Source organism: Erythrolamprus reginae, chromosome 11 (assembly GCF_031021105.1).
Source record: "Erythrolamprus reginae isolate rEryReg1 chromosome 11, rEryReg1.hap1, whole genome shotgun sequence".
NCBI classification, from domain to species: Eukaryota; Metazoa; Chordata; class Lepidosauria; order Squamata; family Dipsadidae; genus Erythrolamprus; species Erythrolamprus reginae.
The window spans coordinates 19,841,563-19,859,594 of NC_091960.1; the positions used below are offsets into that span (position 1 = coordinate 19,841,563).

An 18,032-nucleotide genomic window follows, 5' to 3' on the forward strand; every position below is an offset into this window, starting at 1 on the left:
ATCACCTCGAGGCTCGACTACTGTAATGCTCTCTACATGGGGATACCTTTGAAAAGTGTTAGGAAACTTCAGATCGTGCAGAATGTAGCTGCGAGAGCAATCATGGGCTTTCCCAAATATGCCCATGTTACACCAACACTCCGCAGTCTGCATTGGTTGCCGATCAGTTTCCGGTCACAATTCAAAGTGTTGGTTATGACCTATAAAGCCCTTCATGGCACCGGACCAGACTATCTCAGGGACTGCCTTCTGCTGCACGAATCCCAGCTACCAGTTAGGTCCCACAGAGTGGGTCTTCTCCGGGTCCAGTCAACTAAACAATGCCACTTGGCCTTCTCTGTGGTGGCCCCGACTCTCTGGAATCAACTCCCCCCAGAGATTAGAATTGCTCCCACCCTCCTTGCCTTTCGTAAGCTTCTTAAAACCCACCTCTGCCGCCAGGCATGGGGGAATTGAGATACTCTTTCCCCCTAGGCCTTTACAATTTTATGCATGGTATGTCTGTATGTATGTTTGGTGTTACAATAGGGGTTTTTAACTGTTTATATTGGATTGTCATATGCTGTTTACTACTGTTGTTAGCCGCCCAGAGTCTATGGAGAGGGGCGGCATACAAATCCAATAAAATCAAATCAAATCAATCAAATCTTAAGGCCTTCTTCGTCTACCTCTAAAAGTGTGGTGAATATGTCAATTATTTTTTTTAAAGAGATATTCGTCATTGGTTTCTGGAACATTTTGTATTCGTAAATAGAAATTAGATTTTTCCATTCCTAATAATGCCACTGCTCCCTCCAGTTCATGACTGGCCGCCCTTAGTCTTTCTTCTGTTCCTTCTATTTTTGTTTCTGTCTTCACAATGTTCTCTTCCAATACTTTAATCTTTTGGTCATGATTGTCAATTACTTCTTGTATATTTCTTATTTGGGTTTTAATTTCTTCCATGTTTCCATTCATGAATTCAAAGTTCTTATTTGTCTGGACTTGGTTTCGGATCATGGTTTCTTGTGTTTTAAACATGGTTTCTTATGTCTGTTTCATGAAATCTTGTATTAAGTCCAGTGAGGTCTGAATGGATTGAAGAGATGGTCCTTGTTCCTGTTTTTCTATTGTTGTCATTTCTGTCGATGATTTTGCTCCAATTGTAAGTGGTGTTGTTGGTGTTTTTTTCTTGAGAGACTTAGTATATGTTTGTGACATATTTACCACTCTAAAAAAAGTTACTCCACACTTTCATTCAATGTTATGAAAAAGAAGGATTTATGTTACAAGACGTATTTACTAACTATAGTTATTATTGTTAGTTTAATTGTTTTAGTATAATCAGCCCTATCACCTCAATTCATTCAATATTCCTATTTTACAGTATCAATTGTCACTTGGTAGTAGTTATTACCATTCTTATTCAATCACTATTCAATAGTTGTTCAGTTACTACATTAATCATACACTTATTTATGCATTTAAATAGAGTACATTTAATCTTACACTTATATAACTATGTCAATTTTATATAAATCAATTAATCAATTAATCACTTATCTTACATATGCCCTAGAAAACAATGAGCTATGGATTAAATACAATAAAATGAGATTTAATAAATACTTTACACAGATACTAAGGATAATTAAACTTATTAATATATTAAATATGTAAATATTTAGCTATATAAATATATAAAATAATAGTGTCTAATTAATATATTAATTAACTTATATTTTGTCTATAAATTCGACCAGGTTAACAATCAATCAATTAATTAATTAATTAAGATGTTTAAATGAGAAGGTAGGCAAGATTACAATATCATGGGTTAATAATTTACTTGGGTTAGTATAATGAGAAAAGGAAACGTAGGGGGGAAAAAGGTTAAGTATTAAGGGCAGGTGAAGAGGAATGGTTGTATAGGAAGAGGGAGAGAAAGGAATAATGGGGGAAGAGAAAATTTAAAAAATGGAAAATAGGGAGTAATATTTAAAAAATGGGAGAGAAAAAGGAATACTAGTTGAAAAGCTTATAATGTAGTAGTCCAAAAAAGGAGGCAAAAAAGAAAAAAGAAAAATTGATATCAGGGAAAAATAGCACCCCTTCTTGTTAGGGGAAAAAAGAAAAGAAAAGTAAAAACATAATTGAGTGATGAAGAAATTAGATTCAAAGAAAAATTCCAAGTTTCAAACAGTTCCGGAAGAGCGTTCACCCATCAGGAAGTGTTTCCGTCTTACGTTGACATATCTTCTTTACCGATCTTAATGTAACACGATAGAGGCTAGAGAAAAAAAAAAGAAAAAACCAAACACTTGGAGCCCCGGGGGGGAGATAGGAAGACAGGGGGAAAAAAGAAAGCAAGCTTTGTCTCTGACATTCTATGGCTATGGGGGATTCTCGATGTCTATACGAAGTTTGTAATGTTAAGGATCGGTTTTCACAATAAAAGTCTCGTACCAGGGGAACCAAAAAAATACATGGCAAAGGAAAAAATAGTAAGAAAATGAAAAGGAAAAATCCAGAAGAACAACAGCTGTTGTGATTTTACCTGCGGTCAGGATCAAGCTGTGGATATTTGTACGAGTTTATACAGATTAGCCACGGGAGGTTACGAGTGCAAAGAGAAACTGCAGATTGATTTTTCCTTCTGGCGCTGGGTTTGCGATGTCGAGCAATTCGCTGTTTCTGGTCTCACGCTATGGCGCTCTGCTCTCTGCTACTTCTGCGCTGTCTTCTCCCTCGTGTTCGGAGACTAAATCAACTGGATCTCTTCAGGAGCTTTCTTATGAAAAAGGTCAGATTTCTTTTTCTTCCTTAGTCTTCTGGCTGTCACTCTCCAATCCACTGGTTTCATACTATCTCTTGTGTGTCGTCTTCTTCCTGCTGTCTTAAGGGGTCGCCATGTCTTTGGGCCGTAATATTTGCACACCGGCTTCTTTCCCGCCTGGTTATGTGGGATCTACCCTGACAAGGTGGGATTCGCGCAGATCCACACCTTCCCGTGATATTCCCACTTTTGTCGCTCAACTCTCCGGGATTTTGCAACATCTCTAAAGGAGCCCCCAAACGGAAAATTTCAGAGTCAAGTGGAGCAGTGTCTCCCTTAACTCTGCATCGCTATGGCCCCGCCCCCGGAAGTCTTGAACACTTGTAAGAGCTCATATTAAGACTTACAAAGTGGTGCTCAAGGTGGCAAGATGTGCGTATCATGCCGCCTTGATTGCATCAGCGGAATCTCGCCCAACTGCTCTGTTTAGGGTGGCCCACTCCCTTCTTAACCAGGGGGGAGTTGGGGAGCCCTTGCAGAGTGAGGTGACACGGAGCTGGGTCCAGGAGATTGTCAATGCTTCTTTGGGAAGGGTGTGTGTGGGAGGAGTCTGCCGGTGCCTTGAAAAAGCTTCAAAGACGCTGAGTAACATCCAGCCATCCCTGGGAGAAGTACCTGAGAGACTTCCCTGTGCATGGGAGGAGTCTGCTGGTGCCTTGAAAAAGCCTTAAGGACACTGAGCAACACCACAGCGACTGGAGAGGTGGCAAGTGTGAAAAACTGGAGATGCCTCCTGAGAGGAACAACGGATATTGGGGAGTGACCGGAGGAATTGATAGGAGTCAGGAGAGATATAAAGACAGAGAAGTCCCAGGAGATAATAGCCGACCACACAGACATGAACTGGGAATGCTGGTTAGTGGCAGCAACCAGCATTGTAGTGGTCATTTTTGCCCAGAAACCTGGACATTTGGGGACCTGGACTATTAATCAGGGTCTCACCTGGACTATTAATCAGGGTCTCCAGGGTCTCACCTGGACTATTAATCAGGGTCTCATTAAGTTTTTTGGAACTTAATAATGATTAAGATCTGATTTTATATTATCAATATCAATATTAGCTTAATATAATTTTTTCTATTTTTATTTCATATTTATATATTGTGATATATTTTATTAGTGCTTTTAATTACTACTAATTTAATCTATTTTTAATATTATTGGGGGGGATTCTTAATTAATGGATGACTGGGATGGATGTAATATTGTGCATGAGACGAATAATTGGTATGATTGGGATGGTTGGGGTGGGTGGGGTTACGGTATGGATGAGATGAATGGTAACAGTATGAATGATAGATTTGGCCCACCTGACGCTTGAGAGGCGGGAGGGGAAGGGGCACCGATCTCTGGGGTGGCAGAGGGTCGGAATATTCCGGCATTGCTGGGGAGAGGCAGATATGGCGGGGGCCACGGAGTTAGCCATTCCAGGGGAACGAGGGACTGTTGCTTAATAATGATCCCTTGTTCTGGCTCTGTGAGCCCAACCTTGGGCACTGGTGATGAGTGTAACTCTGGCCCTGGGCTCAGGTTGCTGCTGCTCAATGCCAGGTCGGTGGTAAATAAAGCTCTCCTCATCCGGGATCTGATCCTGGATGAGGAGGCCGACCTGGCATGTATTACTGAAATCTGGCTGAAATCTCTCTCTTAAATTTGCCCAGCCAGGTTTCAGATATGGCATCAACCTCGACCCCAGGGAAGGGGGGGAGGAGTGGCTATTAAAGCCAGGGAGAGCCTTTGCCTACGTGGACTCATTGCTCTGGAAATTGCGGGTTGCAAGTCTCTCTTGGTGAAGTTGGACTTAGGGGTTAAGGTGGGCTTATTTCTCACGTACCTGCCTCCGAGCTGCATGTCAAAAGCCCTGCCTGTGCTACTCGAGGAGGTAGCCGGGTTGGCGGTGGAGTTCCCCGGACTTATCGTCTTGGGGGACTTCAACCTGCCGTCACTCGGCGAAACCTCTAGGTTGGCACAGGAGTTCATGGCCACCATGACAGCCATGGACCTGTCTCAAGTAGTACAGGGTCCGACTCACGAGGGAGGACACACACCTGACATGGTATTCCTCTCCGAGCAATTGAGTAATGGTCTGAGACTAAGGGGCTTAGAAGCATTGCCTTTGTCATGGTCAGACCATTTTCTACTATGGCTTGACTTCCTGGCTCCAATCCTTCCCCGCAGGGAGGCGGAACCAATTAAGATGTTCCGCCCCAGACGCCTGATGGACCCTGAGGGCTTTCAGATGGCGCTTGGAGTTATTCCAGAGGCACTCGTCCACAGTTCAGCGAAGTCTCTTGCGGAGGCCTGGAACAAGGCTGCAGCGGAGGCTCTTGATCGGATTGCGCCTTTGCGACCTCTCCGTGGCACTAGACCCCGTAGAACTCCATGGTTCAACAAGGAGCTCCGGGAGTTGAAACGCCAGAAGAGACGTCTAGAGAAGCGATGGAGGAAGAGTAGGTCTGAATCTGATCGAACACTTGTAAGAGCTTTTATTAAGACTTACAAAGTGGCGCCCAAGGCGGCAAGATGCGCGTACCATGCCGCCTTGATTGCATCAGCGGAATCCCGCCCGGCCGCTCTGTTTAGGGTGACCCGCTCCCTTCTTAATCAGGGGGGAGCTGGGGAACCCTTGCAGAGCAGTGCCGAGGATTTTAACACATTTTTCGCTGATAAAATCACTCAGATCCAGGCCGACCTCGACTCCAATTGGAAAACAGAGTCGATTGACAACGAGTCAGTCGAGGTGACTGGGGCCCGTACTTGTCCACCTGTCTGGGAAGAGTTTGATCTGGTGACACCTGATGAAGTGGACAAGGCCATTGGAGCTGTGAGTTCCGCCACCTGTTTACTGGATCCGTGTCCCTCCTGGCTGGTCTCAGCCAGCAGGGAGGTGACACGGAGCCGGGTCCAGGAGATTGTCAACGCTTCCTTGGGGAAGGGATTTTTTCCAACACTCTATAAAGAGGCGCTCGTGTGCCCCCTCCTCAAGAAGCCTTCCCTGGACCCAGCCGTACTTAATAACTATCGTCCAGTCTCCAACCTTCCCTTTATGGAGAAGGTTGTTGAGAAGGTAGTGGCACTCCAGCTCCAGCGGTACTTGGAAGAAGCCGATTATCTAGGTCCCCAGCAGTCGGGTTTCAGGCCTGGTTACAGCACGGAAACTGCTTTGGTTGCGTTGATGGATGATCTCTGGCGGGCCCGGGACAGGGGTTTATCCTCTGTCCTGGTGCTCCTTGACCTCTCAGAGGCTTTCGATACCATTGACCATGGTATCCTTCTACACCGGCTGGAGGGGTTGGGAGTGGGAGACACTGTTCTTCAGTGGTTCTCCTCCTACCTCTCTGGTCAGTTGCAGTCGGTCACAATTCAAAGTGTTGGTTATGACCTTTAAAGCCCTTCATGGCACTGGACCAGAATATCTCCGAGACCGCCTTCTGCCGCACGAATCCCAGCGACCGATTAGGTCCCACAGAGTGGGCCTTCTCCGGGTCCCGTCAACTAAACAATGTCGGTTGGCGGGCCCCAGGGGAAGAGCCTTCTCTGTGGTGGCCCCGACTCTCTGGAACCAACTCCCCCCAGAGATTAGAACTGCCCCTACTCTCCCTGCCTTTCGTAAACTCCTTAAAACCCACCTTTGTCATCAGGCATGGGGGAACTGAATCACCTCCCCCGGGCATGTACAATTTATGCATGGTATGTTTGTGTGTATGTTTGTTTAGTAAATGGGTTTTTTTAAATATTTTAAATTATATTTAGATTTGTCATGAATTGTTGTATCCTGCTGTGAGCCGCCCCGAGTCTGCGGAGAGGGGCAGCATACAAATCTAAAAAATAAATAAATAAATAAATAAATAAATAAATAAATAAATAAATAAAGGGGGTTCTTCCCGGCTCCCTACAAGGAGGCACTTGTGTGCCCCCTCCTCAAGAAGCCTTCCCTGGACCCAGCCCTTCTTAACAACTATCACCCAGTCTCCAACCTTCCCTTTTTGGGGAAGGTTGTTGAGAAGGTGGTGGCGCTCCAGCTCCAGCGGTCCTTGGAAGAAGCCGATTATCTAGGCTCTCAACAGTCAGAATTCGGGCCTGACTACAGTACAGAAACTGCTTTGGTCACATTGATGGATGATCTCTGGCAGACCCAGGACAGGGGTTTATCCTGTCCTGGTGCTTCTCGACCTCTCAGCAGTTTTGATACCATCGACCATGGTATCCTTCGGCACCAGCTGGAGGGGTTGGGAGTGGGAGGCACTGTTCTTCAGTTAGGGTTAGGGTCTGGATGGGTGTCAACAGACTCAAACTCAACCCTGATAAGACAGAGTGGCTGTGGGTTTTGCCTCCCAAGGACAATTCCATCTGTCCGTCCATTACCCTGGGGGGGATTATTGTCTGCAACTTGGGTGTCCTCCTCAATCCACAGCTTACATTAGAGAACCATCTTTCAGTTTTGGTGAGGGGGGCATTTGCCCAGGTTCACCTGATGCACCAGTTGCAGCCCTACCTGGACAGTCACTCATGCCCTCATCACCTCGAGGTTCGACTACTGTAACTACTTTTTGACTACATGAGGCTACCTTTGAAAAATGTTTGGAAACTTCAGATCGTGCAGAATGCAGCTACGAGAACAATCATGGGCTTCCCTAGGTATGCCCATGTTACACCAACACTCCGCAGTCTGCATTGGTTGCCGATCAGTTTCCAGTCACAATTCAAAGTGTTGGTTATGACCTATAAAGCCCTTTATGGCATCGGAGCAGAATATCTCCTGGACCACCTTCTACCGCACAAATCCCAGCGACCAGTTAGGTCCCACAGAGTTGGCCTTCTCCGGGTCCCAGTCAACTAAACAATGTCGTCTGGCGGGACCCAAGGGAACAGCCTTCTCTGTGGTGGCCTCCACCCTCTGGAACCAGCTCCCCCCGGAGATTAGGATTGCCCCCACCCTCCTTGCCTTTCGTAAACTCCTTAAATCCCACTTCTACCGTCAAGCATGGGGGAATTGAGACATCTCCCCCAGGCCTATATAGTTTATGCATGGTATGTTTGTGTGTATGTCTTGCTTTTTAAATAAGGGGTTTTTAGATATTTTTAAATATTAAATTTATTGTACATTGTTTTTATTATTGCTGTGAGCTGCCCCGAGTCTGTGGAGAGGGGCGGCATACAAATCTAATAAATAATAATAATAATAATAATAATAATAATAATAATAATAATAATAGTAATAATAATTTTGTTGAGCTAAAGGGAAGTCTGCTCTTTTGCCAATAAACTGCTTTATCCCCAATAAGCTTGCCTCATTATTTCACCATTCCAGCAGGACTATCAATAGTTTATTGCAAATTTTATACCCTTAAAACATTCCAGAATTAGTAACGGTCATAACACAAATCCTATAATTTGGGAAATAAGAAAGTAGGGAAATGGTCCAGTGGTGGGTTTCAAATATTTTTTCTGCCAGTTCTGTGGGTGTAGCTTGGTGGGCATGGTGTGGTGTGGCTTGGTGGGCATGGCAGGGGAAGATTACTGCAAAATCCCCATTTCCTCCCAATCAGCAGGGACTCGGGAGGCAGAGATTAGATGTGGTGGGGCTAGTCAGAAGTGATATTTATCAGTTCTTCGAACTACTAAAATTTCCCCTACTGGTTCTCCAAAAGTGGTCAGAACCTGCTGAATTCCACCTCTGGAATGGTCTGTACATCCAGATAATCATGCAGCATGTAGAGATTTTAAAAACGTATTTTATGGATATTTTCCTAGTTTCCCAAAGCAATTGGAAAACCAATTATAATTTAAATAAATAATAAAATTAAACATTACAATTAAAAGGTGCCCAAAGAGCAATAGTGAGTAATGATGTCAATACAACCTTCACAATGCAAATAATATAAACATTCCACAAATGGCTTGGGGTTGCTATGAAGGTGCTATAAATCTTCAATGGGGAAAGAAACTGAGCTTCTCACAAGACTAAAATGTCTTTTTCATACTGATAGGAAATGCACTTCATTTCATCTTGAAAAAGAAAGCTCCCATTTGTTTGACAGAAATCCCTAAATCCAGGAATCTCAAATTAGGATGCCTGAGGTCACTCATTATGGAAGAAGAATAAGACATGATAGAGGTACCAAACCTTCCCTCCCTCTCTCCCTTCCTTCCTCCCTCTCTCTTCTTCCTTTTGTCTTTGACCCATGTGTTTAAAAATAGTTAAGAAAAGCAATGGCTCCACTTAGAGGCAATGAAAAGGAATAACTAGACTTGATGTTTTATCTATTCAGTTTTGTTAAACTGGAGGGATCCTTTTATTGGCAGGATTTACATAGCAACTAAGGGGTGGACAGGAGAAATGGTTCTGATAAGGAGGGAAGCCCAACTGGAAAACAAATAAGTCATGCACGTGATATACCAGCCGCCCCGAGTCTACGGAGAGGGGTGGCATACAAATCTACTAAATAAATAAAATAAAATAAATAATTGTTTCAAACTTAGCAACTTTCAGATCTTTAGACTTCACCTCCCAGGATTCCCCAACCAGTACCGCAGCAGTTTGCTACCTTATTTTGACCAGGGTGGGAAGATGCTCTAGACAGAAGACCATCCCTTTTGTTAAAGACTTTTAGATACTAACTGGTGCTTTAAATTATACTGTATCCACAATATTGGTAACCCAGCTAAAGTGATTCTCATCCACTAACATGTTAGCCATTCTGTCTCCCCTTTTTTGGGTGTCCACCAGCTGAAGTTTCAAAATAGTCTTCAAGGGCAGCCCCACATAAAAATCTGTGCAGTACTGCAATAATGTCAAGAAGGAATGAGGGTGTGAGTTATTCTTGCTAAAACCTCCCATTTCATATATTAAGTTATAATCTGAGCCATTTGAACACTATAAACATAAACCAAATACTGTATTATCCAGTTTGGATCTTTGACAGCCAGCCCTCCATTTATGTTTGAAAATATTGGCTGCTGTGCCAATCTTCTCTTCAGGAGTAGGAAAAGAAGAGGAAGGGGGAGAAGGAGAAAGAGAAGAGGAGGTGGAGGTGGGGGAGGAGGCTTTTTATTCTACCACCCAACCATAGTGCCTTTCCTTCCCAGACCACTTCCTCAGCCTTGTAACAGCAAGTCAGAGGACAACCGTTCTCCGGCCCTTCATCTCATTTTAGAAAAATTAAAGAGCCATCCTTTTCCAGATATTCATTTCTTCCAAACAAAGATCCCATACAATTTCCCATGAGCAAAAGTCTTTGGAGAGGGGCGGCATACAAATCTAATAAATAAATAAAATAAATAAAATGACATACACAGGCAGTCATCTACTGAAAATTTTATTGAAACAAATAAATTAATAAGTTAATAAAGTGAGGTAACTATGCATTGTCTCAAAAACAAAATTTATTAGGAAAAACTACCCCAAGGCCCACCTTATTGTCTTTGGCTAGTCAAAGTCATCCCCTGCTCCCTTCCACCCCTTCTTGCCCTCCACCATGCAGACCCTCCCCTATCTCTGGAGATGACCATCCTGGATGAAGACTTTGGACTCTCCAAGGAGGTGTGTTTAGTGCATTGAGAGGAGAAGAGTCATCCTTTGATTGGGGGAGAAGCTAGGAACAGTTCTCACCATGTCTTCAAGACACATGCATGGACATGCAAAGTGAAGATGCAGTTGGGCAAGTGGGAGATTTTGGACATGCAGCCTAAAGGAGGTTGTGAAATGAAAGCTGGGCGTGTTCTATGGAACAACTCAACCACAATGGTGTAGGCCGAGTTAAGCTCTGAGAAAATGGGAAAGTCTTCCAGATTTAATTCTGTTCTCTTCCAGTAAGTTAGCATTCTCCCACCAGATGCCCTCTAGATATATTCCATCATCATTCTCATAATGCCCAGCTAGCTGCCATGCAAGTTATAGCTCAATACAATTGGAAAACCAGTATCTATGCAGCAAATAAAGATGAGAATGGCAAATGAGACATTCAATACAAAAACAGGACTTCTGTTGGTTTTCTTGTTTAAGGTTTACAAGATAACCCATTAAGGAGCAGAATTTGGTAGCTAAGCAGAGATCCAAGCAAAAGGATTGGAAGGAAGGAGCTGTTTGGACTTAGAACTTGCTCTGGGATGGATCTGTGGTTAAAATAAAAATCCGAGTGAAAACCATAACCACAATCTGTACTAGGCGCAAGAGTAGAGACTCAACAAAGTCACAAGCAATCCTGGCTGATGATCTATTCATACATTACATTGTATTCAACATAAACTTAAGAGTTTTCTGTTTTTCAAATGCAGGCTCCTAAATCCCGAATGTGCCAAGATGGTCTTGCTTGTGTTATTGATCTTTCCCAAGAAAAGCATACTTAGGACTAAAGTCCACCATGAAAGCTGCAGAAGTTAAAACTCATGCAGATGGGCAAGGAGGAAGGTGAAATCTGAAAGGTATCACCAGACAGGCAGGTGAAATAATGGAATAATTGGAACAATGATGCTTCATATCTTAAAACAGTGCTCCTCAACCTTAGCCACTCTAAGATGTCTGGACTTCAACTCCTAGAATTACCCAGATGAATTCTGGGAGTTGAAGTGCATATCTTAAATTTGCTAAGATTTGAGGAACATTACAGGGGAGAAAAACTGCAAGGGAGAATGCCTCCGGGAAAACCCTGGATGGAAATCACAATCCAAGGATCTTCTACCAATGAAAGGATAGCTCATAGCTAGTAGGAAATTTGAGTCTAAAGCAATGATCCCCCAACCTGTGGACCCCAGATATATTAAACTTCAAAAGCCCAAGTAGTTATATTAGAAATATCATCTAACCCAATTGGAGGATTTCAGCTTGGGGAGGGCTAATAAAAAGCTACGCCAGAGCACTGATAATTCTACAATTATACCTACAAAGGTATAGTACCTGAGCCAAATTCTACCTTAATTCACTGCTGTTGAATGAATGGGAAACTCACACACATATACAAATACACGCACACAGTTTCCTGGGAGAGAGCAATACTCAATTCTCCCTCCAGAGACAGCAAACTGATGAAATTCCCCCTGAGAACACCAGGACACATTCTACTCTTGGCTACCTAAATTGGATTTCCTTCGAAGAGTACACATAGAGCCCCCAAATCCCTGCTTACTTCCTAGGCAGAGAAGGCATCTTAACCACTGCTAAATATTGGTTTCAGGTTGCATATTCAAGGTAGTTGCATATAGTGGTACCCATCTCCCCTTAAACATGTTTCCATTAAGTGGCAAGTTCCACTGTGTGCTCATGAACCTGGGGAAGGGGGGGGGCATAAAGTGATGCCTGCTACCTGGTGGAGCAGGGAGCTAAAAGAGAAATAGAAAGGTGCTTCAAGGCTGCCAAGAGTAGGGTTAGACATTGCCAGTTATTAATTGCTTCTAAATGCAAAGACAAGAAACTACATTCATATCAAGTTGCAACGTCCCTTGTCGAGCACAGCTGAAGAAAAGAGTAACATAGCTTTTGCATAGCTGAAGAAAAAAGCATTGCCAACCTGGTTGCCCAGTAAAATCAAAGTATAGAATCAGTGGCTGTCATTTCATGGCTGTCACCATTGGCATGGTTTTCCATGATGGATTGACCTCCATAATGACTCAAGCATCCAAAGTGGCCATTTCATCTTGACTGTTCTTTGTCAAAAGAGAATTGAATACCTCGGTAACCTGGAGGCACCTGAAAACCCTGAAGTTAACTGGGAACCATGGCAGATGACTACAGGAGGCTGAGAGGCAAAAGACAGATTCATTTGTCCATGACTTCAGGCTAACAAGGCTTGCCTCCAAACAGAGAAAGCTGCTTGACTGAGTTTTACATTCTATCACGACCACTGCAGGAAGTCCAGAAACACTGGTGTAGTTACGTCTGACAGCTGATGGGTTGCTGGGACCACACTGCTGTTTCAGAGACCTAACCATTTGTCTACATTTGCTCTAAATGCTCCGGTGCTAGTGGCTTTGCCCCCAATTGGAAGACTTCAAGTAAAGTTGAGGTGATCGTTCTGGTGCACAGGCAGACGAATCTGATTGGGAAACACCAACAGGGTGAGGCTGGAAAAGATTTCAGCTCAATCGAGCATGGTCCATAAGAGTAGTCAGGAATTGTCTCCTAAGTCCTCCTTTGAAGGAAAGACTCCCCCTCAGTCTCTCCTCATGTAGCTGGTATGTGGCTGTAACACAGCTAATCTGGAGAGGCCATATTAGTCAATGTTGGTGCTAGCTGATCGGGAGATGTTCAAGGTCAAAGCAGAGACAGAAATGTCTTCATGGTCCACAGGACTATGATAGTCAGAAGTGATGTCTGGTTCCCCACTGTGAACTGGTATAGCAGTCAAGCTAGTGGAGTTGATTGAACCCTTCCGTAGGCACTGGGAGTAAATGCCTAGCAACAAGTCCAGCTTGTGCTCAATAGATTCAACCTGGGGAGAGAGAGAAAGGGAGGGGGGAGGAAGGGAGGGGGGGAGGATGGGAGGGGGGAGAGAGGGAGAAAGAGAGAGATGAGAAACTCACCAAGCTCTAAAACATGGATCTAAGTTATGAGGCTGGACATTTATTCTTCAAAATCAGCAGCTATACAATGAAGGTAATTCAGATGTATAAACTAAAAGGCATGGGAGATATCCAAGAATTTGACAAGGCAACGGTGAAAATGGGGCAAAGCTTTAGCATTAATATAGGGGGGTCTGAGATTTTCTAGATTTCGGGCAGAAAGTCTTTAATTTTGTTTTTAACTATGCAAATTCCATTATTCCATTTTCCACTATAGGCTGAGTGTTTTATTCCGGGAAAAATACCCAGCAAAAGTATCATCAAAATTGGGCTGTAATGTGCATATAGCAATCACAAGTTGGACCCCGAATTTTGGGGCAATCATTAAGCAAGTCACAATGTGACTGGACTCAATTTTATGACTGTTTTCACAATGGTTGCTCTGGTCATTAAGCAATCCATGTAATCATTAAGAGAACACTTAATGAGTTGCCAGAAAACAGCAAAAAAAGTAGCAAATCGCATGCTTGGCAGAATTAAAAGTCATGTGAATACAGGGGGCAGCACAATGTTTACGATGATCAGAACTGCTTTCCAGACCAGGGTTCTCCAAGCTTGGCAACTTTAAGACTTGCGGACTTCAACTCCCAGAAGTTGTGTTTTACTATGAGATGCACTGAGCAATCATTTATTCCAATTATTATCTGCATGAGGCTGAAATCAGAACAGTATTGACGAAATCCCACAAAAAGAAAACAAACCTCAGGATGGGCAATTTAATGAATGAATTTATTGCTTTAACGCAAACCATCACTATTTTACAGGCCCAGGTTATAACATTGCAACAGAATCAAGCTGCAGCAAATGCTGTAGCCCTGCCCCAACCAGAGATCATAGTTCAACCAAGGCCAAATATTTATTTAGCTAAGCCATCAGTTTTTACGGGGGCAAGAAATCAAGTCACCCCACTTCTTCATCAATGTGTAAACTTTTTCAACTCCTCTCCAGAAGATATTGCTAGAGATGCCATGAAAGTTTTTTTTATTATAAATCTGTGCAAATGTGCTGCATTTGAGTGGGCATTGCCCTTCCTAGCATGTCAGGACCCAATCGTGCAAAATTATGCGGCTTTTCGCCAGAGGTCATAGTTCCCTCTAAGCTGAGCAGTGAGCAATCGTTCACTTAAAAATCATGATCAACTCAGAGTTTTCCAAACCTGCCCAGAAGCCGAGAGGGAAAGAGTGAGAGGGAAGGAGAGAGAGAGGAAGAGAGGAAGAGAGAGAAACAGATAGAAAAAAGAGAGGAAGGAAAAGAAAAAGAAAAAGAATGGGAGTAAGGAAGAGAGAAAGAAAATCAAAATCTAGTTTGAAACTAGCTCAACTATTTAAGTGGCATTTTGATATTGATAGAGTTGCCCTATTATGAGCTCACTGTTATAGACACACAGTACAGTATTTTATTTTGAAATTCTCTGAGGCAAAACAGGATGGGTTTTTTATTTGTTTGTTTGTTTGTTTGTTTGTTTGTTTATTTATTATTTCTGTGCCGCCCAGTCCCGAAGGGACTGCCGCTCAGACACTATACTTTTCCGCCCACCCAAAAAAAAATTAGAGGGAACACTGCCAGAGGTTTGAACAATTAATCAGTTACCTCACATCCGGATGTGAAATGGAAGAGAAGCTGATTTCATCAATCTTGTCATTCCAAGATTGGGGGGGGGGGCACGACAAGCTAATCATTGTGTGATTTATTTGCCTGCTTTTATGATTTCTGGCTAGCCCTGATTAACCCATAAATTTTAGAATGACTTGTGGAATGCTTTTATATTATTACCAGGCTAATCTACTTAATTGCTAAGGATAGAGATGAGGAAGAAAAACACTGTGTGCAACGTTGGTGTATTTCAGAAGATAACAAAGAGAAATAAAGAAGTTGTTTTTTACTATCAGATGTATTGAGCAATCATTTATTCCAATTATTATCTGCATGAGCCTGAAATCAGAACAGTTTCTAGTCCCCTAATCATTTTGATTGCTCTTTTCTGCACCTTCTCCAGAGTTTCTATGTCTCTTTTGAAGTGTGGTGACTAGAACTGAATGCAGTACTCTAGTTGTGGTCTGACCAGGGCTTTACAGAGTGGTATTAATACCTCTCTGGTCTTAGAGTGTTTCCCGCTGTTGATACAGTTTAGGATTGTGTTGGCCTTTTTAGCCGCTGCTGCACATTGCTGAGACTCCACCAAGACTCTGAGATCCACTTCACAGTCACTACTGCTGAGTAGGGTTCCTCCCAGACTGTATAGTTTTTTTTTAACCTAGGTGAAGGACTTTACTCTTCTCGACGTTGAACATCATTTTGTTAGTTTGGACCCACAGCATTAATCTATCTAGATCTTTCTGTATTTTGAGCCTATCCTCCATGGTGTTGGCTATCCCTGCCAGCTTGGTATCATCTGCAAATTTGATTAGTTCCCCCTCTATTCCCTCATCGAGGTCATTGATGAAATGTTGAAGAGCACAGGGCCCAGGACAGAACCCTGTGGTACCCTCTGCCTACCTTCTTCCATGTGGAGTTGTTGATAAGCTTGAGCTAATTCTAGCTTTGCAAAGTTTGATCCACTTCCCAGTGAGTGTAACAGATGTGGAACTATTGAGATGGGGGTATGCGTTATGTTGTAAAGCCCTGTTTGTAATCTGCACACACTCTGGCTTCAGAGGTGTGACTAGGGGGTTTCCCAGGGAGAGTAATCTACTGGCACTCCCTGTGCTATTAGCTTGTCAAGTTGGGCATCTAACTTAGGGAGCAGCGGTAATGGCACTCTACGCGGCTTTAATCTTAATGGGGGTATTTTTGAGTTAAGATAGAAGGAGATTGGTGTGCCTTTATATGTGCCCAACTCAGTTGAGAATACCTCCAGAAATTCTTTAACAAAGTCAACATTGCTAGTTTCATGGATTTTGTGGAGCTCCGTTATTTCAATGCCCAATGGTTGTAACCATTCTAATCCCAATAATGTATGTTTGGGGCCATTAACCACAACTACAGGCAAAGTTAAAAGATATCAGTACCCCCACTCGCCCCAATACCGGAATCCTGTTCCCCTGGAAGTCTTTTATCCCCAAGGTTACAGAGTCTAATTGAGTTCTCTGTAATCCTGGCATGTATCATTTGAGCTTTTTCCAGAGTATGATGGTATATTTTGATCCCGTGTCCAGTTCCATTTCACAGGGCTGGCCATTTAAGAATAGGGAAACAGATAATTTGCCCCTCTCGGATGAAGAGGCAATATTTACAAATGTTTGGTTGTTACCTCGGTAGGGCTCATGCTCAAAGTTCTCTGGTCTGCAGGCGTTACCTCTGGAATAGCTGGGTCTGGATGTAGCATCTCAGTTCTGCCAGTTGCTCCCATGCGCTCACTTGCTTCTGGTCGCTGGTGGGTAGTCATCAGGCAGGACAGAGTGGCAAGCCTCTGCAATGTGTCCTCTTTTCTCGCAATGGGGGCAGATGGCATTTCTGAAGGGGTAATTAGCTGGTGGATGGTTCCCTTTGCATCCTGCGCATCTTATTCATCTGGGGATGTCTTGCTGGAGCCGAGTGTTGTCTGTTCGGATTTGCAGGCATCAGTCATCCTCTTGGCTGGCGTCTTCTCCTTCAGCTTCTGGGACCTCCATGCCTAGTCAACTTCTGATTGCAGCTGATTTACTGTAGTAACTGTTCTTTTGATCTCAGCTGCTGAAGCATCAGTAACTTCAGATGCTTTGGCTGCCTTCAGGACATTCTGCAAGGAGGCGTCTTCGTCTATGAGGATTTTTTTTGTAGTGTCGTGTTCCGCATGCCAAAGATGAGCCTGTCTATGTGCCTGTCTAACTTCAGACTCTTTAAATTTGCATTTGGTTAAAATGCTTCTGAGGCGGGTGGTGAAGTCATAGATTGACTCGCCCTCTTTCTTTCTTTCTTTTTAAAAGTTTATTTAAGCTTTTATTAATTAAAACAGAAAGTCAAATCGTTGTTCTTACAGATCCAATACCGTTTCTGTTATCACATCATTATTACAATTCCTTTCATTGTGTCATGAGCAAACCAAATACAGTACAAATAAAATCCTTATCAACATATAATGGAATGTTGATATTACTTAGTCTTTTGCATTTACACCTATACTGTATATTGTCAATTTTGTTTTTTTTATTGCGGATCCATCTATACCATTTCCCCCATATTTCCAACATGGGTCTTTGAGGTTGGGGTAGATTTTAGCTAGTCTTTGCAGAGGCAAATACCATCTGTAAAGAAGTTTATAAAAGTTTTCTTTGTAAGCTGCTGACATTGTGATTTTGCAGATGTTGTTCCAAGCTCTCTCCCAGTCAATTAAGTGTATGTTGTATTGGGCATTTTTGGCCCATGCAATCATAGGTTCTTTGACAGTGTCTTCTATCTTATCTGTTTCTAACATATATACATATAATTTCCTGATTAATTTATCATCTTGTCCTGTGAGTATCTTATCCAATGTATGGGTCATTATACTAATTCCAGGGGTTTCTCGATCCTTATTATATCTGGTTTTGATTTGTAAATATATCCACCAATCAAGTTTTATATTTTGTAGTTCTAATTCTTGTCTAGTTTTCAATTCTCCATTAGGGTGCAGAATATCATTATAACTTGGGGTTTTAGTGGGGTCGATTATGTTAGGGTAAACAATTGCTTCCATGGTGGA

General features: G+C 42.9%; 1 protein-coding gene across 1 annotated transcript in view; it reads right to left on the reverse strand.

The window, feature by feature from the left end:
• Window positions 1-10,223: 10,223 nt before the first annotated feature.
• Window positions 10,224-18,032, reverse strand: part of LOC139174263 (potassium voltage-gated channel subfamily KQT member 4-like) — a 389,569-nt gene continuing 381,760 nt past the window's right edge. The window contains exon 14 of the mRNA XM_070764531.1: window positions 10,224-13,242. Coding sequence (XP_070620632.1) covers window positions 13,024-13,242 — 219 coding nt within the window. The 3' untranslated portion in view covers window positions 10,224-13,023. The remainder of the gene's footprint in view (window positions 13,243-18,032) is intronic.